The 24,753-nt window shown below is 48.8% G+C and overlaps 8 protein-coding genes across 8 annotated transcripts; 3 read left to right on the top strand and 5 right to left on the bottom strand.

Annotated features, from left to right (window-relative positions):
• Positions 1-1,435: 1,435 nt before the first annotated feature.
• Positions 1,436-2,484, bottom strand: RSM10 (mitochondrial 37S ribosomal protein rsm10; the record flags this gene model as incomplete). Its single annotated transcript, XM_064900209.1, has 3 exons — positions 1,436-1,677; positions 1,737-2,382; positions 2,431-2,484. The coding sequence occupies 3 exons, from the start codon at positions 2,482-2,484 to the stop codon at positions 1,436-1,438; spliced, it is 942 nt and encodes a 313-aa protein (XP_064753521.1).
• Positions 2,485-3,085: 601 nt separating this feature from the next.
• RPL24 (60S ribosomal protein L24) lies at positions 3,086-3,790 on the bottom strand (the record flags this gene model as incomplete). Its single annotated transcript, XM_064900208.1, has 4 exons — positions 3,086-3,370; positions 3,449-3,592; positions 3,687-3,725; positions 3,779-3,790. The coding sequence occupies 4 exons, from the start codon at positions 3,788-3,790 to the stop codon at positions 3,086-3,088; spliced, it is 480 nt and encodes a 159-aa protein (XP_064753520.1).
• Positions 3,791-4,989: 1,199 nt separating this feature from the next.
• Positions 4,990-6,549, bottom strand: LTR64_005870 (uncharacterized protein; the record flags this gene model as incomplete). Its single annotated transcript, XM_064900207.1, has 1 exon — positions 4,990-6,549. The coding sequence occupies one exon, from the start codon at positions 6,547-6,549 to the stop codon at positions 4,990-4,992; it is 1,560 nt and encodes a 519-aa protein (XP_064753519.1).
• A 1,610-nt stretch (positions 6,550-8,159) lies between these two features.
• Positions 8,160-12,599, top strand: LTR64_005869 (uncharacterized protein; the record flags this gene model as incomplete). The annotated part of the gene is made up of 1 exon (XM_064900206.1): positions 8,160-12,599. The coding sequence occupies one exon, from the start codon at positions 8,160-8,162 to the stop codon at positions 12,597-12,599; it is 4,440 nt and encodes a 1,479-aa protein (XP_064753518.1).
• A 343-nt stretch (positions 12,600-12,942) lies between these two features.
• GCN2 (eukaryotic translation initiation factor 2-alpha kinase) lies at positions 12,943-17,910 on the bottom strand (the record flags this gene model as incomplete). The annotated part of the gene is made up of 1 exon (XM_064900205.1): positions 12,943-17,910. One exon carries the CDS (start codon positions 17,908-17,910, stop codon positions 12,943-12,945), a length of 4,968 nt encoding a protein of 1,655 aa, XP_064753517.1.
• Positions 17,911-18,419: 509 nt separating this feature from the next.
• On the top strand, positions 18,420-19,535 carry RBG2 (Ribosome-interacting GTPase 2; the record flags this gene model as incomplete). The annotated part of the gene is made up of 1 exon (XM_064900204.1): positions 18,420-19,535. The coding sequence occupies one exon, from the start codon at positions 18,420-18,422 to the stop codon at positions 19,533-19,535; it is 1,116 nt and encodes a 371-aa protein (XP_064753516.1).
• A 469-nt stretch (positions 19,536-20,004) lies between these two features.
• Positions 20,005-21,700, top strand: LTR64_005866 (uncharacterized protein; the record flags this gene model as incomplete). Its single annotated transcript, XM_064900203.1, has 2 exons — positions 20,005-20,022; positions 20,078-21,700. 2 exons carry the CDS (start codon positions 20,005-20,007, stop codon positions 21,698-21,700), a joined length of 1,641 nt encoding a protein of 546 aa, XP_064753515.1.
• Positions 21,701-23,414: 1,714 nt separating this feature from the next.
• RTC2 (putative vacuolar membrane transporter for cationic amino acids) lies at positions 23,415-24,565 on the bottom strand (the record flags this gene model as incomplete). The annotated part of the gene is made up of 2 exons (XM_064900202.1): positions 23,415-24,407; positions 24,458-24,565. 2 exons carry the CDS (start codon positions 24,563-24,565, stop codon positions 23,415-23,417), a joined length of 1,101 nt encoding a protein of 366 aa, XP_064753514.1.
• Between the last annotated feature and the right edge of the window lie 188 nt (positions 24,566-24,753).

Raw genomic sequence — 24,753 nt, 5'->3', positions numbered from 1 at the left:
TCAACCGAGTTCGTCAATATATCATTTTCATTAATATGTAGTGTCAGTACTTCCAGGTCAGGGAGGCCGCCCTTCCCATATACAAAGACCAGTGCTCTCCTTTGCTTGTTCAAGTTTCCCTTATCGAAAGTGCCTCGTAACGCAGAATCGCAGAGACATGATCGTTCCAGATAATCGACCGCTTCGTTATGATTTACAAATTAGCTCAGAATATATCTTCTTCGAGTGTCCTTTCTGGAACTTATACACCAGTTCCAGAGTTTCCAGAGCTTTCGTCTCTGGGTACAGGTCGCTTCAGCACATCCACTTTCGTCTGTACAATGCTCAGATCAACACGCTTGTTTCCTTCTCTGTCTTCGTATGGACGCATCGACGCGTCACCTTCGAGGTAGACTAATGTCCTAAAACGCGCAGAATCAGTCACTGGTCGCTCCCTGCACATCACGACGTCTCTTCGAGCAGAAATTACTCGCGGCTTGAACTCACCCCTTCGTCAACCCCATTGTCTTCTCTCTGACCGGACTATCAGCAGGCGCAAAGCTAGAGACCTTGAACCAACTCGTTATGCGATTGTCTCGTGGACCCGAGTCGCTGCCAACAGCGTATCTGATGATTTGGTTCCCATTCGCGGTGTCTATGATTTCTGGATCGTTTCCTAAGCGGCCTACTATTGTCATACGTGCTAGCTGTGAGGCCCGGGTTGTTGAGAATTTGCGCGCTGATGATGAGGAGAGAGAAGACGCGCTGCGGCGCATAGGCGAGAAGAGGAAGGACATAGCTGCTGGCCCTGTGTTGGTGGGAGGAATGTATTGTTCAGAATGACTGCGCTCGGGCCAGTGTTGAATATCAATCAAGTCGCAGAAGTCGGATGAGGTGGTTCGATATATTGGAATCGTGGAAAGGCAATTTGACAGAGTGCTAGAACTAGAATGAATTGACAGTCTTCGAGTGTTCGTGCTATGGATTGCTCGAGCATAGGCGGAAGGCACGTCGCGCTACAAAAGTCGCACTATATCTCAGGGGCGCAGCGGAATCGTTATCCGACAGTATAGTTTGTGCCTCAGGCCTAAGGTAGAAGGCTGGTTACAGTAGTACTTGTACACATACTATTTACAATCTTTGGACAGTATATTGCACGTCGATGTTTAAGTGCTCTCTCAACCAGATATCCGGCTCGACCTCGAGCTTCGTCCAAACTGGTTGGTCATGTCGGTTTCGAGCCAGTGTAAATCTTGAATATTTTGACTCGTAGGCCACTGAAGCACCAATGCCTGCCTTTCCCCGAGGTTGTGATAATATACACTGTGGCTCAACCATAGGATATAGATATATCAGTAATAAGGTCACTTCAGTACTCGGATACCTTTCGAGTTAGACTTTGCCGGTCGATGCACCTCCGGCCTAACCATCCGTGCAGGTGGTTGGATTATGCCCATTATATCTTCCTCCTCTGCATGTCGTCCGTCACATGCTTGAACAGATCAACGTTCTTCACACCTGCGATTTTGTCTCGGACCAACGACATGGTCGCACCAGGAATTCTTGCGCCTTGCCTTCGCAACATCTCCTCGACTGATTGTTTACCAGCAGCATATTGTCTCCAACCAAAATTGGCCAACTTGGCATCCAGATCCTTCTGTACTTCCTCAAGCTGTCTGTCCATGTTCGATGCAACATCTGAATCGCAAACGTTAGTGTAATGCTCAAACATGAAATCCGCAGTGAATTCAACGTACCGACTCCCTCGAAGGCCCAGACATTAGCCTTCATACCTACGCCATAAAACTGCCACTTCCTCAAACAGGCGAGCCATATCTCAACAACATCTGGATGACCGTCGTAGACAGTAATCAGTCTCTTCAGTGTTATCCTTTCAAAGTTCTCCTGGCTCTTTTTGTGCACGAAATTTGACCGCGGCATTGTCCATCGCTCTATCCTTTTCGGTAACGGCGCTGGTCCGGTCGCGGGTAGCTTGAGATAATATGCAACCCGCATTACGAAATCGGCAAAGAATTCGAGGTTGCGCACAGAGTAGGAGCGAAGCTGGAGTTGTGCTACTGGCACACCATGTTCGGCAATGTGTTTGTAAGGTGTTCTATATGCGGCTGCCACGTTTGGTGGTATTGGTTTTTCGGGCCCATCGTCACCGAGGTCGGCTTCGTCTATTGATGATAGTTCACCATTTTGTTGGGGTGCGATGGGAGGTGATGGTCGTCTTGATCGGTGCCGTATTTGTTCTAGAGATTCTGGATTCGCTGTTTCTTTTTTGCCGACAGTCTTGAGCTCGGAGCCGATAGGGGCATGACCGTGGTGTTTTGGTTCGTCTGGTAAGCTTGCATAGAATCTGGTTTGTAGAAGTGGTCTTGTCTGTAGATTGAGTTTCTGCAATGGTCAATATGCGGCTTGGATGTATCAATTTGCTCGACCAACCGTGACTGGTTGCACAGCATCAGCAGCGCATCTGAAACATCTCGAGACAGACATGTTTATACAACTCACGACAAACTTTGACAAGAAAGAGACTGTGCCAAACGGATGGTCTCTGTTACACGATCCGCAGCTTTGAGCCTCGACACGAATGTCGTATCACGTGACTCGATCCATCATTCCTAAACCTTTGAATATTGATGGGATTCTAACAGTACATAGTTCCCAGGATGATAGAAAACGCCGTCATCTATACATGCGCGACGATCTGATATTTGAATCGTAGAGGAACAACGATAATGGAAGCGGTAGATTGTACGACATAAGAGATGGTGCATAGAACAGCAAGCAGTAACAAAAAGGTTGTAAATGCTGATTGCAAGGTCTCGAGGAATCTGAATCACCACCCTCTGGCGATACAACCACGACTAGGCCGTGGGAACTGTGCTATACTTTGAAGCATTTGCCACCAAGGATCTGACCGCTGCCCAGCATTAAGAATGTTGAAACCCATGTCCTCACTTCAGAAACTGAACCTTTTTGTCCTCGTGAACTCGTCCAGGATCCTTCAAGATAACCGCCTATGTCTGCACATGCTTCCCGATCTGAATCTCATGGTATGGTCCATAACATGTCCACATATTGCGAGCCAACACATCTACCTCGTTGTGGCCTGAACCTTGGAAGGAGCACCTCGAGCCTGCTGTTTCGAGACCTTTGGAGCCTGACCACCACCTGACTTGGAAGCAGACTTTGCCTTCTCGGCCTTCTTCTTGCTTTCAGCCTCAGCCTTCTTCTCCTTGCCCTCCTTGATTGCTTGTTGTCGTGCAGCAGTTCGTGCTTCTGGTCGCATCGATCGTCGCTCCTTGATGACGTCTAGAGACGCACCGACAATGGCTCGTTGGTGCTTAACTGTTCTGCGGGTTCTCTTCTTTGCGGCTTCCTGTTCTGCGTGTTAGTCATTTGTTTCACCTCTTGGTCCACCTCGTCAGTCCGTAGGTTTTTATCGGCAAGATCGTACCTCTGTGATACCCTTCTTGTGTTGTCTTCGGAAAAGGACTGTCCAGGCTATTCTTCGAGGGTTCTTTCGCTGGAGGAAGAGAGATTCGGTCTTTCCATTTTGGAATCGGAAGATCTTGCTGTCACCTCGGACATAGAGCTTGCCCTGCAACACGATCACACGTCAGCGCTCCTTCGCTCTCAACAAAATCCTATCTTTCTGCATCATTGGCTGCGCCGTGCGTAATGTGGTGACCAACCTTGCCCGGGTAGATTTTGGTGCCAGAGAATGTATCGTCCTGTCGTATAATCAGCAAAATGGTCGCATGGTCGGATATCGAGGTCTGCTTACGTAGGTACGCATGTTGGCGGTCTGTAATTGCGTTACCTGGTCAAATTGTCGTCGTCGAGGTTGATCACCTTGCAGAGTGATGCGAGTTGTGCGGTTTAGGATCCACTGGCCAAGACATTACTTTGAGCCTGAATGCCTTATTAATGCATGAGGATAGTGCCTGAGGCTGCTTACCTCCAAGATTGTAGCTCCACATCGAGAATAAATACACCTCCAGCACGCCGCAAACCTGACTCTTTTTTCTTTCCAGTTGAGTACGAAATTCCCACGCCACCCCTACCTTTGGGTCTATAATGCTAACAAACGTTCCAGCCTTACTTCATAGAATCATTTCTATAGTAAACGTCTCCTTCTGAGCTCTTTACACGAGCCACAGAATCCTCAACCTGGCTGATGATCGAATGTCCTCAACGCCCTAGAGTGAAAAATTTGTATCTTCGATACTGCGACCGACAAAAGATGCTTCGGTGTCGTTTTAGGTCGCGAGAAGATGGTGATGATCTTTGACCTGCATCGAGGTCTGGCTTCGGTCGCTCGATGTGGGAGGTGTTGATGGACCGACTCTGACAGGTTCATATCTATTTTCATGAATGTCTAGTCCAATGGGCTGGATGTTTGGGAAGAGAAAGAGACAGGCGATGAATTACTTGTCTCGACAGGACTCTGGACTTGTGATTCTGTGGCGTGAGGGTGCAGAAACATTGCCATCGAATCACTTTATCATGAACAACACCAGTAGAGGGACAGATGTCGTGGAAACACAACCTCGATTGGAGAACAAGAACTACTTGTATGATGTATGCCTTCGCAGAAGCAGATTTCACTTTGCACCGATGGTTATGGCGTGCTCATTAGAATTGACGACCTCGTTTTCCTGGCTACCAAACCACAAACTCGGACAACTTCTGAGACGTTATTGTTGACGCCATTAAGACAATAAACGGAGATCATACACGAGTAGCTGTTGTCTTGATGGACGCAGAAGATTTACATGAGGATTGAGGAGGTTCCATTGATATGTTCTGCGCAGCTTGTCGCCCTCTGCCGTTCATGTTCGACGGGTCTGCTGCAAGGGACAAAACGTTGCAGTTCGTCTACACACTCGCTTGTGCACACAGCTTGCCTAGACTGTTTTGCCTTTCTTACCCTTTCCTACTTCGCAAATCTAATGTGGACACATTTTATTTCCTTTGAACACTGGATCAGTGCTGTTATTTACTTCCGACCATAATGGTATCTCCTTTGTGCCAATCACATTCCTCCCACATGGCTGGTTTACACTTTCTGCACAAGGTATCGCCACACATCTCATCTGGACAAATACTACAGCAATCCGGGCAAATCGTTTTGCCGCAACCAGCCTCCGTTTCACCAGACCCAGCTGTACATTGCAGAAATGTTGGTGCTTCTCGACCATACGGGAAGAGTCGAGTGATCTCCTGAATCTGCTGGTTGGCTCTCGTTCGAGCCGGGGAACCGTCTTTGTGTACTTCATCAGCCAGCACGGCGGCTCGATAGGCACAGCAGACTCGGTGACAAACTGCACAGCTCTCATGAGCGCAGGTAGTACATTTGAGATTCCGTGATTTCCAGCCTCGGGCAGTATTTGGGTGTCGAGGATATGGTGAATATGGATCATAGTCATAGGTCGGAGTGTAGGTTGTTCGACGTAAATATTTTTCCTGGGCTGGGTTAGCAGTGACGACATAGCTGATCCTTGTGACACTCACTAGGTCATATCTCTCCAAGTTGGGACTCTCTAGGGAGTTTCGAGGTGACCATACTGGAGGGCCAAGACTTCTCTCCATGCTATCCTTCTTCTTGAACAGATCTGAGAACTTTCTTACTGAACCGCTAGTGCTGTTTGAACTAGCAGTTTCCTTGGGTACGATAAACTCCATCAGAGGAGAGGAACCTCTCAGTGACCCGTAGTTGTTGCTTGTTCGTGGTGCAGGAATGCTGCTCGGCGTCGGAATCATCGCCGATAGTGGTGAGTCGTCAGCTGCACTGAATGCATTCTTGCTCTTGACTGATGCAGGTGTTCTAAGCTCCAAACCAAAGAAGCTCCGCTTCCGCTCAATACTTTCTCTTCCAGATTTCGGATTGCTCTCACGTTGCTGACTGGTTTTGTAGTTGAAAAGGCGGATGTTGTCAATGCTCGTGGCAGTGAAGAGTAACGGTGCATCGGAGTTCATGGCGAAAGGATTCGTGGAAAAGGAAGGGTGCTGAGAGGCTTCGGGAATAGGCAGCTCGCATAATGTGTCGAAATCAGCTGTGATCTTCCTTGCCGAGTCTTTATCTGGCGAGGTCATCTTGAGTGCTGTGATCAGATCCATGCCTGAATCTCGCCCTGCTGTTACTGGCTCCATACCTTCGACTAGTGTGGCAGTTTGTGACGAGGAGGACTCCGTGCCTGTAGAACACGATCCCTGTTCTGCTTCTTCGTCGTCGATGTCCAAAGCATGCTTAGCTTCCTCAACACGATCGGGGCTGTCACCCTTTAGAACGTCAAGGGCCTTGTCAGTATCTAGGTCGAAAGGTAGCAAGAGACTCTTGGTGAAAACTGATAATGGTCGAAAGGATCCGTTGGTGAAATTCGGCCTTCGCCCACGTCTCTCCCTGAGGCTTGGACTTGGAGTTGTGTCAAGGCTCTTCGTTGGAACATTCTGTTTGGTCGGGTTCTCATTTCTGATGGGAGTCGCTGGGGAGGAGCCGGATTCTGGTCGAGGAAGGAGCGACTCGGTTGGCGTTGGACTCGAAGGTAGCGACATATTGATCAACGGCGACAATCATACAAGAATGTTAAAACAGCAGTAAAAATAAAGATGATAGGAAGCAAGAAGCGTACAGGAAGAAGGCTGTAGAATGATTCTCGGAGATGCGCAAAGCCACTACTTGCACAACTGCCGAGTGAAAGGTGTTTCCAATATATCACTTCCTGGTACTGTACAGCTGTTATGGTCCCAGTGTTCATGGCAGCATCCGTGTTCGTCAAGACGCTCGATGTCACCACAATGCACTAACTGACCTTAGATACCTTGTGTCGTTTGTGCTTCATGCCTGAGCGCAAGCATGCTACAGCACGTCTCTCATCGTTCCACCAAGGTCTACTTGTCTCGTCGTATACTCATCAATTCGTACTCATAAACTCCTGAATGCTTTCTGCACGCATGTGCTGAAAGTGACGAAGCTCTATAAGCCAGGTACGGTTAGCTGCACAGTATCTGCCTACGCCATAGCATGCGTTTTTGTCCATTCTCTTGCGGTTCGTATCGCTGCAGCCTCGTCCTCCTTCCACCTTTGAGCAACATCATTGGCCAGTGGATCATCTGGATTGGGGGCACCTAGTAATGCCTGTATGGAAAGCAGGATCGTCCTTATCTGTAGTGCTGGTGACCAATTGCCTGCATCTGCGTCAGTTTGTTTGGGGTTTGTTGGTGGCTAAACGAACTCTTGAGGACATCTAGACAAATTCTGCCAAGCTTGTCAATATTGGGATGATATATTCTAGTCAGGAACCTGATCTTCGGAGGCGTCATGGGGTAATCGTCTGGTAGGAACAGTTCGGCTCTGAAGATTCCTCCTGTAAGACTTCAGTATCTGTCCGACCATCTCGCAGCGGGTTATTACCCTCATACGGTGATTGCGCTGGTCCGTGTATCGTCACATCGAAATACCTGAGGTTGTCTTCATGGGGTACTGCATTGATTCCAGGTACACTACCAGCCCTATCAGTCGTGTGCGCCTCGCCATGTAGCAGACTTGACATACGGCTCAGACATGAGACGCTCCGTCTCCTTAATGATACGCTTCGGCAAAGCCATGATGATCTATCCTAGGAAAACAACACAACGGAGGTCGTTCAATCGATCACCACGCCTGTGCCCCGCGACTGATGTACTTTCAATCTCGTGATGAGTTTGGAGGATGGAAAGTGGTTCGAAACGTAGAATTCAGTATTTCTGGTATACACTTATAACATTAGGGAGTATATGGCAAGAAGTACCAGCTACCAGGAAGCATTTAACTTGAGAGCTTGTGTTTGTCTACCTGTCACATTATGCCTCAAGTTGACGTCTTTGTCGGCCAGCCAGGCCAGGAAATATGCAAACCGAGCAAACAATGGATACACGCAACCAGGTTCATGCAGGAGCGACACGCTCTTATTTCGCGATGTCCCGCGTCGCGAGCTCGTCCTAGTAGGCTTGGTTCTCATCATTTCCAGCTACGACCTGTATCAAAATTGCTCTGTCGTCAGTAGTGTCGGAGCCAGCATTGATGGACAGCATCAACCTCACCGTTGTTGTCAAGAGTCAAAGATGAACACCCAGCACTACTTGGACACACGTGCTTGTGTAAACCACGATTCCCCTTGGCCACCATGAGCTTCACAAGCCAGGATTCGACGGCGTCGAACGAAACTTTTGGTAAAGATGCTTCTTTCAAACTCCCGCAGCTCATTGGAGCTATGTCCATCTCACCTGCCGGTCGAGACGTAGTTCTAGCTTCCAAGGAGGGCTTGCATATCATCGACTTAGATTCACCATACTTCCCACCACGATTCCTTCCTCACAGAACCCCTTGGGAGGTGGCCGATGTTCAATGGTCGCCATTTGCCGATCGTGATTACTGGGTAGTCAGCACCTCCAATCAGAAAGCCTTGGTATGGAATTTGAATGCTTATGGGTGGCGCAACTCTATCGAGCACGTCCTGCATGGTCATACGAGAGCCATTACCGATATTAATTTCTCGGCATTTCATCCCGACAAACTGGCTACATGTGCTGTCGATAGCTTCATCCATTGCTGGGACCTGAGATACCCTGGACGGCCTGCATATTCATTTTCAGACTGGTTTGCTGGTGCTACTCAGGTAAAATGGAGCCGGCAGGATGAGCATGTTGTTGCAAGTTCCCATGATAAATTTTTGCACATCTGGGATGATCGAAATGGTGCCCGTCCTCTGAGAACAATCAAGGCACACGATACGAAAATCTATGGCATAGATTGGAATCGTTTTGAGCCCAGCGAAATTGTTACCTGTTCTTTAGATAGGACAATAAAGCTATGGAACACCAACAAGAACGACGATGTGCCTGAACGAGTCATAGAAACCTCATTTCCAGTATGGAGAGCCCGTCATACCCCCTTCGGATGGGGTCTCATGGTGATGCCCCAACGAGGCAATGGAAATCTCCATCTCTACGACCGACGAGCTGTCCACGGTGTCCTTGAAAGTGGTCCAGTCAAGCCCGTGCACATCTTCCAAGGGCACAAGGGCCAGGTCAAGGAATTTCTTTGGCGTGGAATGGGCGACGTGAAAAATGGCACTGATTTCCGTGATTTCCAGCTGGTGTCCTGGGGCACTGATCAGGAATTGCGCCTTCATGCTGTTTCAAAGGATATTTTCGAGGACATTGGATATGAGCGAGGTGTATCAAGACCCCAGCGTCTACGATTCACGAGAAGAGGCGCAAGATACAAGACTTTCCGTGATGAGCCAACAGAGCATGATTCTACATCCGTGCCTCCTGCACGTGCTGACTCATTCCCCGCCAGCAACCAGTTCCTACGAGTGAGAGGCCGACCTAGCACTAATATGGGAATGAGCAGAGTCCCTATAGCACATTTCAAGGGCTGGCTGCACGCTGGCAAGGCATCACGGAGAACTGATATGCACGGTAGAGGTGCAGGCAGACCCAATACTGACCCCATTGCCTGGATGAAGAGTGTGAAGATCACCTCTTGGGATCCTGATGCTCTGGCAGATGAAATCACTATGGTAGGGGAGAAGTTTGAGAAAGTCAACTTCGAGACAGTAGACGTTTCCCAAAGGAGAGCTACAATGGCGCTGCAGAGTCCTTGGGGTGAGTCTGACAATGTTCCTGTGTACACACGGCTGCAATTGCGCTTTCCTAAAGGCTATCCGAAGGATGTGCAGGCAATAGTCCATGTTCAGAAGACCAATTCGATCACCTCGGATGTGCAGAAGCGTCTCTCTCAGGACATACACCAGATCACTGCGGCTTATAAACTCCGTGGACGAGGCTGCATTGAGGCAATAGTCCGCTTTCTTCTACGCGACCAGTCGCTGGACCAAATCCTGACGTGGATCAATCGAGACTCATTGACGGACTCAAAACTCATTGAGGCTGCAGAAGCACAACTTGATGGATTGGACGACTCGGACGATGATCCGATCGAGCCCGCGTCTAACGTGCCGCGCTCGGATGCACAGATTAATGTGCCGTTAGCGAAACGTTGTGCTGCGCTATGGGCCGAGAATGGGAAGCTCGTATGTTTCTTCAAGCTTACAGACAAGGAGCCAGCATCCTTGCTTAGTGCAATGGGCACTGGCCATCTTGACGAGCCAGAGACAAGCAAGCTGTTTGGTGGGTTTGGGAAATTTCAGGTCGATTCCCCTTCTCGAAAGTCGAGGGCCGCTACACAATCTATCAATGATGAAAGCGATTCGGACACGAGTGATCAAGCCTCCGTATTGTCTTCGGATACGTCGTCCTCTGAATCTTCAGGAGATTTCAGGGATCGAGACAAGTTCGTGCCCTGGCAAAGAAATGGCACAAATTCGTTACGTCGAGAGAAGTCAACGGAGGGCTCCCAAAAATCCGGATTCTTGGACACTACCAGAGAGGGAGACCTGCTCGACAAAACAGTTGTCTCAATTCATGACTTGGAGGAATTAATACCAGCAAGCAAGAAAGTAGCAGAGGGGTATATAGTGTCAAGTGACATGGCAAAGGCATCTCAACACAATTGCGGAATTGCAACGCGTCATGGTCGTCATGACACTTCGATGATGTGGCGTCTATCGAATAGAGTTGTGACCAAAATGGTTGCCCACGAAGCTGACCTAGCGATAAACGGTGATACTAGGTCGACTGTACCGAACCACCTCTCACAAAACTTCCGGGAAAGCGAGCTATACAAACAATATCCTCACACTCCACTGCCTACTGGGTCAGCACGTGCTTTCGGAGAGAACCAGTTGCTGCCTACCTTGTTTCAATTCTGCGAAAAAACACATGATATACAGATGTTGGCGACATTTTCTGCGATCTGGCTCAGCTCACAACTGGAGGTAATTAAGTTGATGCCAAAGTTCAGCTCGGACATGAGACATTGGATGGCAGCAGGTTCATCTCCCAGCAAGACGGATGACCACGGCGTGGATAGCAAGAGTCATGGACCACTTCTCTCTGGTGCCAATACATCTGTAGACAGGGCAGTTGACTCAGGCCTAAATATCCTTGTTCCTGCCCTCTCGGTCAACGATGGACAACTTACGGGCCCATCTTCTGGTGCAACAAGCATCGTTGCTCAAGATCGAAGTGGTCCAGTTTCAGCAGTACATTCCAATATTGTGTCTTTAGCCGGATCGCCAGAAAACAGTCGATTTAGTAGACGTTCCGAGTCTTCAGTTCTTTTCTCGGCTGCGACGGCTACCTTCAATGCTTTAACAAGGTCTCGTCCGCCATCACCACCGGCCCGTCTTATTCGACAAGGCAGTGCACAAGGAACCTCAAAGTCTTTACAAGCTTCACCCGATGACAGCTACTTCAACGAATCCAAGTCGAAATTAAGATCCTTGGGACCTGCCAGTATTTCTACACACGGCGATGGGGGCTTAAGGGCACAACATATTCGAAGCAGGTTGCACCCAATTCTCAAGAACAACAGACCAGAGACCTCAATTTCAAGGCCCACGAAAAAGCGACTAAAGACTAAACTCGCGAAGCCGACAGCTTCTTACCAGCAACAGATTCCGTTGCTTGTTTCGCAAGATCTCGAGATCTATGAAAACTGTTTGAGTTACATAGAGCAGTATATACCACTGCTTGAGGTATGGCAACTTTGGGTACAGCGAGCCGAAATGGTCAAAATACGTGCTCAAGTGTCTGCTCTCCTTGACAAGCCGTACCAGAAACGTGGTACACAACCATCACAGGTACGCCATTCAGGCTTGGAGATGAGGCGATGCTGTCCTCGATGTGGACACACTCTGGCACCTATTGAGAAAAATGGTATGGCCATTGGTTGGCATTGTATATCACAGCAATGCAGTAATCAGCAAACCACCAAGCCGCCAAAAAGGCAACGATGTGCTATTTGTGAAGTTGTGACCACTGGGCTCACCGTGCCCTGCTTACAGTGTGGTCATCTTACCTGCTACGATTGTGCCTCAGAATGGTTTATGGAGCACACAAGCAGGAGTAGGATACGAATCAGTAGCATATCGATTGCACGAAGTGATACTACAGAGGCAGGCGATCGCGACTTCCTCACCTGTCCTACCGGTTGTGGCTGTGATTGCCAAGCGCTTTCAGCCATCGATGTGCCTGTACCAAAACCTGTTCTTACTGATCCCGAAAGCGAAGTAGCGACAGCTCCAACAACACCACGCAGCGAAGGGTATCAGGACAGCGCGAGTCGGTTCATACCTACAGCGGAGCGCCGCAAAACCCGCGGACAGTCTATCGGGGCCATGACCAGTGCGAGAGGGAATAGTGCCATGGACGCGCTACTTGCACTCAATAAGCAAGCTGGTGGTCCACGACATCGTGCAACTTCTTCAACCTCAACGGCTCAGCAACACACGCAAGATGACAGTCCATCGGATGTACCACATATGAGGACCAGGGATAACAGCGTCAGCATTGTGGATGAATTGTTGCCATGGGCAAGTGATGTCAACGCCACGCTTGGAAGAGGCTTTGGTGCTGGTCTGAGTAGAGGGCTGAGCAATAGAAGTAGCAATGCGACTATTCGAAAAGTGTCGAGGAGAGACTCAGAATTACTTTGAGCAGATGCGGAAAGCTCTACCGGTGGATCGGTCATGGATTAATCTAGGTGTGGGTTGCTTGGGTAGAACAACAATTGGTAGAATTCTCACATGGCTACCGGCCATAGCCTCCGTAGGGTCTTCATGATAACAAATCAACAATAGGATGACTGCAAGGTTATCGAAGTAACAGCAGCAAGCGACGCTGTGCATCGCGGCTATCAAATTCTTCCCTTGACTGTCCTCAAGCTCAACAAATAGTGTATGGTATCACCTCGAAAATCACAAAACTTTTTCATCCCATCTCAACACCCTTGTTCCACATCCTTCGTGTCTCATCAATCATTCATCCATTCATCGTCAATCAAGCCTTCCCGAAATCGTAGAAAATGCACGTCTTGGTCTTGTAGTTACATACAAAAGCACCGTCCTGACCAGCCTTATTCCAGTCCTGTAATTGCTCTTGAATTTCCTGGATGTACTCCCTGTCAGTCAACGCAACAGAATGTCTCAGTGTTCGCCAGGTCTCGCTGTCAGCTAGTCTCGTGTTGCGCAGTCGCTGGAGTGTATCGTCGTCAGTATCGATGGCGAGGACTCTGCAGTTTTTGCTTATTGACTCCGCGAGATCTTGTGCTGCGGATCGTGCAGAGTCGACGATCATGGCTCGGTTGACTTTCTTGGATTTATGTTGAGGTGTCAAGATCGTAACGTTTTCTCTTTCTCCTGCTCCGTGTGAGCTTCTTGTTCTTCGGAGTACTGGTTCTGATATGCTGGCTGGCTGTCTCTCTTCCATTTCGTCGCGCAGCCACTTAGTCAGATCTGAGCTCACAACTTCGTTCTCGTCTTTGTTGGGAGAGCGAACTTTGATTTTGGTGCCGCCAGGTCGAACGATGACCACCCAGAAACGACTGACATTGGAGTAAGCTTGGTCAAGCTCATCCATGTTTGAGAAGGGATCGGAAAGCTCGGCACTCATTCCAGCATCCAACAAATTACGTAGGATCTCGACACAGGTGCCATAAAGAGTTGCTTCGTCAAAGCTGGTAACCACAATATCAATGCGTGGCTCTATGGTTGCAGGTATGACGCCTTTCGTCCTTGCCGACTTGCCGATAGTCGACTGTGCATCACTTCGCGCGTGCGCGACCAGATCCATAATGTTGATCCTAAAGCCTGCTGCTCGAGCAAAGGTTTTGTGCGTAGGTGTTTGGTAGCTCCTGATGAGGGCATCGTACCGGCCACCAACCGCTATAGCCTTAGATGATTTGCTCTCCGTACACTTGAACATCAGGCTACCTCGGTAGAGCATCTCTGAGGTATTGCTCAAAGGTGAAAACAAAACGGGTGTGCGTACTCGAAAGCTGTTGATGTAATCATTCACCTCTTGGAGACGAGTCAGCGTCCTTGTGGCTTTCGTTGCCAAGTCAGCTTTTTTCAGCTTGTTGAGACTTCTGAGCACGCGGTCACGGACTTCCTCCAGACCAGAAGATATATTAAACCCACTCAAGTCTGACACCATCGTGCTAGTCAAGCCAGCCTCAGGGGACTGCAGTTCTTGTTGAAGTTGTTTCCAAGTCGTTTTACCAATATTGAGGTTGGATAACAATCTCTTGACCACTTCGATTCGCTGTTCTGGGACCCCGCATGCGTCCAGTATCAGGTCGAGTAGGTCCCCGTGAGAAACGATGATCGAGAAAGAACGACTGAAGAGCGAGCTAAGCTTGAGGAGACAATCATCCAGGACCGAGATGACTTGTGCATCTCGTAGCGACAAATCCTGAGCGCTGTAAGACACAAGGTCGAAGTCGACTTCCGGGATGCACAAGGGTTCAAGACCTAGCTCTTTTCTTTGCCGGAAAACTATTCCAAATGTGAAGCTTTTTGTATACTGAGGCTTCCGCACAGCTATGGCTCGAGCGAAAGGCACTGTAAGATCGTATGGAAGCTGGACCGTGAAGCCTGCAGCGTCCAGAAATTTGGCTGTATTTGGATAAAGTCCCTCCACAGGGAAGATTGTTTCGCGATTGCTTTCTACTCCACCATGAGCTTTGAAGACGTCTCTCAGCTTTTGTTGAAGCACGCTGAGCAGATACTCGTCGGGTATTCTAAAATCCTCCTTGTCAACATGTGCGTACGAAAGCATTTGTGGTCTGCTCGCAGTTCTTCCCATGAAATTCTGCATCACAAGTTGAAATTGCTGTGGGTCACCCTGCACAAGTCTCTGGAAGTATCGTTGTTCCTTGTCTTCTTCGAGAGGCTCTGGGATTTCTGGATCGAGAAGCAAGGCTCTGGCAGATGGCCGCCTGTCCGGATTGTGATCGAGTAATGAAACGATAATCCGACCCTGCGTTTTGTATTCGGGGTTTTCAAATCGACTTGGTAATTGCGATCCATCTTTGTTGATACTACGCATCCAGCTGACCCTTTCTGTTGCGGTCCTGAAGGGGAAGCACATCTCAAAGAAGATAACACCTAAAGCGAACATATCGGCTTTGGTAGAATATTGACCAGTAGATTTAGAGTCTCCAAGCTCTGGAGCAATATAAAATAGAGTGCCTACACCTTTCGACAGTGGACCAGCAACATGGGTTGCCAGCTTCGAGCCATTTACAGTCGCTTGTGAGGCAGCTGCTAGGCCAAAATCGCCAATTTTAGGCATGTTGTGTGAATCAATGAAGATATTCGTTGGCTTGAGGTCCCGATGCACAACTCCTTGTTCGTGAATGTATTCGAGACCATCTACCACGAGTCGGAATATGCGCCAAGCCTCATTGACTTGATCAGGTAGACCATTTCTGATAAGTTCAAGTAGGGTTCCAGTATCGCAGAGTTCCATCTGAATGAATAAAGTCAGGCTCTTGTTGTAGTATTGTGGTGGTCGCCGAAGGACGCTCGGAGTTCCTTTTGCAGCTATGAAAGGTTGAGGTCGCGAGGGTATGTTGGTTCTTTCTCTGGCTTTGTCTGCGCTATCTGATTCAAAGAGGTTCGGAGCTTCATCCAGGTTGTTAGCCACGGCTTGAAGTCCAAAAGGATCGCTTTCTGGATCTACCTCAGCTTCCGATTCGAGTGCTTGGCTATCAGCGTCGGACGCTGACGGTGCAGATTGGTAGCCGAACATATTACCGTCATCACTGCTTTCAGTGCTCTGCGTAACATCTTCGGCCTCGTTCTCGTCATCCTCAACATCAGACAGCTGAGCCAAGGAAGGATCCATAAAATCATGGCCGGTGGAAGGCACTGCGAACAAACTATTCCTCAAGGCAACGCTGCCTGTTGGAGGTGCAAAACTCCTTGGATCAGTCAACGCAGTCGACGTTTCTGAGTCTGCCGTTATTTGAGGATCTTCTTCGCTCCATGCGACGAAGTATCGGACGATACCGGGATGATTGAGCTGAGCCAACATTCTGACCTCGCCCCAAATATCTTCCAGGTCCCGGATGGATTTGCATTTTAGTTGTTTGATAGCGTAGAAATGCCCGTCTAGTCGATGACGGGCCTTGACCACAGTACCAAATCCACCTTTTCCGAGCTTCTCGACTGGTTCCCACTCCGAAATCCACCTTGACTCGGAAACGCGTCCAGACTTTGGTACCAGTGCGGCTTTAGTCATTCGTCTGCTCTCGTTCTCCGATTGGAAAACGGACAGATCGTGGTTCTTGAAGAATTGGAACGACTGAGCCTGAAATGCACTTGGTCTCTTTCGAGCAGATATGGAGCACATTTTCGAGATCATATAATCGAAGTCCTGGTCAAGTCCGGCCTGAGATAGCGCATCCTCTGGCGAAGTATATTTTTTTGTCATGTCGTTACCAAGCACCATTTGCAGCAGCACGACCCCAAGCTCCCATATACAGGTTTTGTTACTCCTCGCTGATCGACCTCCGATCAATTCAGGAGCAGCCCAGTTGCCCTGATTCAGCTCTGGCGGTTGGCTAGCCTGCGCACGCTCGACAAGCTCTCTCAGTGTAGTTCCATAGCCATCAGAGAGTTTCGCTTGGTACGTTTTATGTTGGGAGCCGAACAGGAGTATGTTGTATGCATGGATGGCAGGGTGAACATGACCTTTTCTATCGTAGAATTCGAGGGCGTCAAGTATCGACCGTGCATAAGTTCTGACCTTCACAGCACCAAGTCCGTCAACCATATCTAGCAAGCCATCTAACGACTGTTGAGCATGCTCAGTCAGGATATACAGCTCCCAATAAGCCATGGCATTGTCGTTTAGGATCTGCACAAGTTTGTAATCGTGTATTTTGACGATAGATGAATGTTCAAATGTCTTGACTTCCTGTAGTGCCAATTCTATTTGGGACATTGTCTGCCGATATTGCGCCTCGCTATCTTCCGCTGAAGCGAGCCGAACTTCCTTTAGTACCAGCTGCATTTTGATGATTTCGCCACCACGAAAGGGGCAGGCGATAGTCACAAGCTTGCCATTCCTGTGATACAGGGTGCCCATGGGCTGTACCGCTCGAAAAGTCAAGGCGGACTCGTACGAGGCATCACTGATAGTAACGTCGTGGTCAAAGACAATGCAGTCAGCAGGATAATCCTCACCAGCAGTCGTCGATTGATCAGGCGCTGACTCATTCGAGCTCAGAAGCTGCCGTCGACGTCTCTGTGCATCGAATTCTTGCGCCAATTTTGCCTCCGAGGCAGCTGTCTCCGCTTCCTTCTGACGACTCAATAATTGTTGTCGAATAGTGGCATTGACTTGCGCAGCAGACTCTACAGTGGCCCGTTCTTGCTCGAGACTAGTGCCTTGCGCACGTTTCTGTATCTCCGCGTGTGCATCTCCGAGCTTGTCTTGTATGCCTTGAAGCATACTAGAAACCATGCTGTCGTCGCCGAGTTCTGTCTTCTCGAAATGGGCGATGACATCCCTCAAGTTCTTCCTCAACGTAGCATCATCCGGCTCGAGCTCATCCAAGCGAATAACGGGAGGAACCTTCGGGTAGTTGTCGGGCAGCTCAACATCGAGACGAACAAACACTGAAGCATCGTCAAGAGCGGTCACAGCGATCTCAAAAGCCAGTACAGGCAGGCCCCAGACTGTTTTTCGAGCTCTTAGTCTGATCTCATTAGCGTATATGGACTTCAGAATACCCACAATCTGCTTTCGTTTGGGAAATGCTTCAAGCACGGCCTTATCGTGATCACTAAAGATATCATCAAACATATTCACCATCTCCATTGTATTACCTTTGCTCAAGCCATGAGCATGGCTATCGACGACTGAGGGTTGCACATCTTGAGTAGTCTCTTTAGGGACCACTTGTGCAGTTTGTGAAGGTTGCGCTGTTGCACCACGGTTTTTATTCTTCTTCGCCATTTGGCGGCATTGACTAGCAGTCAATGCAATTGCTTTTGTTTTATTGTTATGGCGACACAAGTCATACAGAATGACTTGAGTCTAGGCAGAACAGCCGCAGCTGTATCTACCTTACGACGATGTTTGCACGTTCATGTTGACACAGACAAAGAAAGTGAGTGTGAAAGGAAGAGGAAGTCGTGTTTATTCAGGAAGGACGAACCAGCATATTTGATCCGTGACAACAGCCCATTTGGTTCGGGGGACGTGCGCAAGTTAGCGGCCACGTCTAGCGTCTGCAATTCTTCCTGAAAGAACCTGAGGCATGTCAATATTCCTTGAGGACAGTGCTTATATTTGAAAAACAGTGAATTATCACTTCGTAGTGAATCTTTGCTCTCTTCGGAACAAGACTACCGAAGTGGCAGCAGTCTCCATTCATCGCAAGTGCTCGATACCTGAGTGGTTGTGGCTCTTGAAAAGCCAGGACGTGACCTACCTCTTTATTTTCATACAGCAAAACCGCCAAGATGGTCAACATAACAGAGAGGATCAAGGAGATAGAGGCGGAGATGGCACGAACACAGAAGAACAAAGCGACTGAATATCACTTGGGTCTATTGAAAGGTAAACTTGCACGCTTGAGAGCACAATTACTGGAACCAGGCCCAGGAGCAGGATCTGGTGGCGGTGCCGGCTTTGACGTCTCAAAATCAGGCGATGCACGCATAGCACTTGTCGGATTTCCATCAGTTGGCAAGAGTACTTTCCTATCCAAAATCACAAAAACGAAATCCGAAGTGGCAGCATACTCATTCACAACACTCACAGCTATACCTGGAGTGTTGGAATATGGAGGTGCCGAGATACAGATTCTTGATCTTCCAGGTATCATCGAAGGGGCCTCCGAGGGCAAAGGACGCGGCAGACAAGTCATCAGTGCAGCGAAGACGTCCGATTTGATACTGATGATCCTTGACGCGACCAAGCGAGCCGAACAGAGATCACTACTCGAGGCAGAATTGGAAGCGGTAGGTATCAGACTGAATCGCGAACCCCCAAACATCTACCTAAAAGCAAAGAAAGCAGGAGGAATGAAGATTACGTTTCAGACACCTCCGAAATACCTAGACGAGAAAATGCTTTACAACATCTTACGAGACTACAAGATCCTAAACTGTGAAGTACTGGTTCGGGACGAGAATGCCACAGTTGACGACTTCATCGACGTTATCATGAAAGATCACAGGAAGTATATCCAGTGTTTATATGTCTATAACAAGGTCGATGCCATCAGCTTAGACTTCCTGAGCGAGCTGGCAAGAGAACCGAATACTGTCGTTATGAGTTGCGAGATGGACCTAGGAATTGACGATGTTGTGGCAAGATGCTGGCAGGAACTGAGACTGATAAGATTGTACACGAAGCGACAAGGAATAGAACCAGACTTTAGTGAAGCCTTGATCGTGAGGAGGAACAGCACGATCGAAGACGTTTGCGATTCGATACATCGCACTATGAAAGAAACGTTCAAGTATGCCCTCGTTTGGGGGGCCAGTGCAAAACATATCCCACAGAGGGTCGGTCTCGGTCACCCTGTCGCAGACGAAGATGTGGTGCAAATAGTCAGTGCTTGGAAGGCATAGAATCAAATATACTGTTCCAAGTACTTCGCTGTTGAATTATGACTGACCCGTGGCGCGTGTGGCTAGACCTTCCTAATGAACGCGTTTAGTGTAGCCACTTCGCGTCCTGCATCGCCAAGGCAGTGCCGATCGGGTTTCGTATCTTACCCGAAAATAACCTCATATTGCCTTGATCTATACCCATGGGGTCCACGCTTCGCAATCAGAGTCATTGCCCACAGACCTCTGACTCAACGCTGCTCTTTCACTTCCTCACGCGTCTGTGCAGTTTTGACGCAGGCAGCCGTAGAAAGCCGACAATCAGAGTGAAGCTAGCGACCTCAAAGCTCAACACTGTCCATATTTGGCCCGTCATGGGCCCACCCATGAATCGAAGCAAGCTGAAAGTCCACGCTTGTTTGGTTATCGCTTGGCAATGATTTGCTGCCTGACAAACCGGTCAATGATTCACTTTCATTCCCTGAAAGCCATGTCGTCAATGCAATGCGTGTATTTATCCTTCTTCACTCGTGTGTTTCCCTCCTCACTCTTTACTGCGAAAGACATCAAGCGAATTGATGGACTTTCTCGAAGGAGGTAGCTCCGAGAGAGAGGAGAAAGATCCATCCACGTCCACGACGACAAATATAGCGCAGAAAGTCATTGGACTTCTTGGTGTTCCTGGCTTCATAATCAACACATTTGGACCGCAAATCTTGACCCAAGCAAGACGAAATCCTCGCCTCTTCAGGATCATCACACCACTTATCATAGCTTTCTCAGCAGCTGCAGCACTTACACATCTGATATGGCCATTATTCAATTCCATCATTGGAGAATGGCTTCCTTTTGCGCAACTCAAGTCAGACGATCCATTATATGATTATCTCTGTCGATGGGTTCATTTTCGCAAGGATCCTCTGCGTCACCTTCAAGTCGATGCACAATCCGCCGCCTATAGACGGCAGCAAGTCAATGATAAACTATGGTGGCCGGAAGACCATGCAGGTGCAAAAGACATCTGCTTTGAGAAGAGCGGAAAAAGATTTTTCTGGTTCGAGCGTACCCTGTTCATCTTGGAGGCTATCTCCTGGTCAGGTCGACGTTCGTACTACAACGACTCCAAGGACGTTAAACTAAAAGCGTTTTCATTCTCGCATAGACCTATCAAGGCCGTGCTGCAAGAAGCTTGGAACACGTACCAAAACGAAGAGGGCTCTCGTACGACCAGGATTTGGCATTGTCCTGAGGATGATTGGGATGTGTTGGCGCACAAGCAGACCAGACCGCTGGACACTGTTGACGTTGACGACATGGAGAAGACTAAGCTGGTCAAGGATCTGAAAAAGTATTTGTCAGACGAAACAAAAGAATGGTATGCTCGTCGCGGTATCCCGTATCGGAGAGGCTACCTGTTTCATGGTCCACCAGGCACTGGAAAGACCTCTCTAAGCATGGCTATTGCTGGACATTTCAATATCGATCTTTACGTACTCAGCCTGGCAAATCCACGATTGAGCGATGGCATGTTGACAAACCTAATGACCTCAGTCGATGAGCCTTGTGTAGTCCTCCTAGAAGATATTGATAGCGCCGGTCTTTCGAGAGAGGTGTCCTCCACAATGATCGACAAACCAAAACCACCACCGCCACCACGGAATGACGACGATGACAAGGATTACGACAAGATGGGCCGAATCGGTGAACGCGTTGACGTTAGATACAATATCACACTCTCTGGCGTCCTCAACGCTCTTGATGGCGCTGCTTCGCCTGAAGGCCACGTGCTCATCATGTCTACAAATCATCCAGAAGCTCTTGACCCTGCGTTGGCTCGAGCTGGTCGAGTCGACTATAAAGTCGAATTCAAAAACGCTACCTTTGAGACTGCGAAGAACATCTTTAAGCGAATGGTTGGTGACGAAACACAGGACCTTGAAGAGCTCGCGACAATTTTTGCGAAGCAGATCCCAAACGGCAAATTCTCTCCAGCAGAACTGCAAGGCTATCTACTGAACTACATCGGAGATGTAGACGGTGCAATGACGGACTTAGACAGCTGGCTCAAGAAGTCTTTGGAGGAGAAGGCCAACAGAGAAAAGCTCGAGGCTGAGAAAAAGGGAATCGCACCAAAGCCAGCTGAACCGGAACAGAAAACAGAACCTTCCGAAAGAGAGAAGACGTGATCTACTTCAGATTGAAGGACTAAATCCTTCTCAAAAGTATTACACGTCCCGGTGGATATCATAGCTACCAACCTGTTCCTTCCGGAAGACTGAAAAAGCTGACACCTTTCGATGCGGAAACAGCTCAATGCCTTTGTGGTACACTTCTGAATTCAAAGAGTGGTCGGAACTGCTCGCACCGACAGTAGAATTGCTGGGCACAGATCGAACCAGCATAATACTCGTGCTTGAACCACGAGATGACAAATCACATCCTGTCGACTCTTGATCCGTGGGGTTTGCAAAGTGCGGAAGAAGGGCGTTCTCAGATGGTGTAGTTCGATGGAGAATCGCAGAATCGCAAAATCGCAATTACGATCGACGTCGAATTTTTGGTTGTCAGAGGAGCTTCGATTGTGGCTCATTCTAAGAGCTGTAGTATGACCTCGGCTATGGCCGGCCTCGTGAGACGGACATCTTGATGCGATAGTTGAGGGAAACAGCACTCATACATACTGTGTAGATAGACGTGAAGATAGCACTACTTGAGACCGGTGTAGACCTGTTCATGATTCAAGTCAGATTCGTAATCTACATCCCTTTGATCTCCTTCTATATCCTTTTCATTTCAGAAAAGGTTGGCACTTAATGGTTAGCTAAGCTAAGCTAAGCTTACAAAAGCAGTCGTCCAGCTTTCAAGGTTTATATAGAACCCTAGATTTATCCAGATCCCGAGAAACAGAATACGTAGCCATTAACTCATCATACGCGAGCCAAAGAGAAAAACTTACCGAGCGAACAGTCCTTGCATTTCACCATGACACAAGAACCAGAAGATCAAGTCGGCCACTGCCTCTGCGGAGCTATTCAATTCAAAGTCACAGGAGACCCTATATACAACGTTATTTGTCACTGTATCAACTGCAAGTACGTGTCCTCAACCCACAACGCTTCTGCCCAATATCGTCGGAAGAAAGAGCTCCAGCTGACAATCGTTTCCAATCCAACAGGCGCACTTCAGGAAGCACCTTCCACACAGCCTCCATCTTCCATAAATCAGTAAGTAGTGTCAAGCCTGCCATCTTCTCCTATTCCTCACTTTCTCATTGCCACAATCCCCTATACTCTCACCTTGCCGTTGGTATCTCACATCACCACCCAGCAATACACCCTCCTCTCCTCTCAAACAACCAACATAACAACCTACACCGACCACGCAACCCAATCCGGCCAACCCCTCTACCGCCGCTTCTGCGCCATTTGCGGCAGCAAAATCAGTGCCTCAACGCCCCTAAACGACGATATCATTTCTGTGCCGGCGGGTGTGTTGCCACGGGCCGGAAAGGAGTGGACGCCGCAAAGGGAGCAGTTTTTGGATGATAAGGTTGAGTGGGTGAGGGAGCTTCTGGGAGGAGGAGGGGAGGAGTTGGTGAAGATGAGGAGGGGGCCAGGAGGGGTGGATGTGGATGGGGTGGGGAGGGGAAGGAAGGAGGAGGAGAGGTAGGAGGTTGAGGTTGGCTTGGATTTGGTAGTTCAAGGCGTGTGTTGGTGTTGTTGTTGTTTGAGCTCGAAGATTTCGTGGCTATGCTAGTCGACCGAAGTATATAGCTCCTACTCATACAACCCACTTCCGCTCCTTAGGCCTGACTCTCTGCGTGCGCAGAGCATTCCTGTACCTATACAGATCACTCCGTTCAGGCAAGTGATAGTTAAAATGAACATGCACCTCCGACCACTAGTCAGAAACTGCCTGCTCTGCCCCAACAAAAGGCCGTCCATTGTTCACTTCCTCCTGGTCGTTATCCTTCTTATACAAGAAAAACTGCACAAAAATCGCCCCATCAAGTACCAACGTCCCCAAACTCCCAGCAATCCAGCTCGCATTCACCGCAATATACCTTAGATAAATCTCGCGCGCCTCACCCGTCTGACAATGCCTAGGTCCAAACTCACAACTATTTCTGGGATTATACGCGAATATCGACATGTCGTACGTCAAGTTGCCGATACACGCAAACAGGAAGAAGAGCAGGGAGACGCCCTCGGTCGATTTTCGTCGGTAGTTTAGCAGGAGTTGTGGGATGCGAGAACCGAGATAGAAGACTGCGCAGAGGTAGCCGAAGACTTGTCCTAGGGTGTCGAACTCGAGAGGTTCGGAGGATGGGAGTTCGGCGTCGTGTTTGTGGTAGTGCCTGTGCTTGTGGGTGTGGCCGCTGTGGTTGTGGCTGTGGCGGACAGAGATGTACCAGCCTAGAATGCCGGCGGCGCAGACTAGGAGGATTGCACCGGTGTTGAGGAAGACTGCTTGGAGGGTTGAAGTTGGTTTTTGGGACCTGATTGCGGGTGGGTCTTTTGCTGCGTCACTGATGAAGGGGGTAGCTGGGGAGAGATGCTGGCCGTGATTTCGGAAGTCTTCTGAGAATGAGCCGCGAGATCGCTCTTCGGGTCTTGGAGACGTTGAGGAGAGAAGAGGTCGTCGCTCGCCATCTTGTTGCTCTGTATCGATGGGCTTAGACGGCTTGACTTCGTCTTTGAGTGTGAATCCGCGGTAGTAGAAGAGCTGGATTAGAAGAACTATATCTGCAAGTGTATAGTAAATTGCGAGAATGATCATAGTCGGCAGTACGCCCTGTAACACAGATCCAATGATATTGAAGATGTCTCCGAGAAGCCATACCACAATGAAGACTATCGATAGCCCTTCTGCTGATCCGCGTCGGAAATTTTCCTAATGTATTGGTTAGTAGAGATTGGTCCTAGGTGATGAGGATTTCACACAATAATTTGAGGCGAGAAAACAACCACCCAGCAAGCTATCGATATCGATCCACAGATTCCTGACAGCGCTTCGAGGTCAATATTGACACTCGTCGACGGAGGATACATTCTGTTGGAAGGTAAAGACCGTCGTTACACAAGCATATGTTGTGGAAGGCTTGTGCAGTGTTGTCAGTACGTGATTCGGTGCCTAGACTTTGGTGCCACGTCGTTGAGATATGCTATATTGCCTGAGATGTGAGGGACGTTGATGTTTGAGTCTTTGATGGCTGTACGCACAAACGAATGAGCTGGAG

Source organism: Lithohypha guttulata (assembly GCF_036872675.1).
Source record: "Lithohypha guttulata strain CCFEE 5908 chromosome Unknown scaffold_4, whole genome shotgun sequence".
In the NCBI taxonomy this organism is placed as follows: domain Eukaryota; kingdom Fungi; phylum Ascomycota; class Eurotiomycetes; order Chaetothyriales; family Trichomeriaceae; genus Lithohypha; species Lithohypha guttulata.
This window is presented reverse-complemented; position numbering and strand designations above follow the sequence as displayed.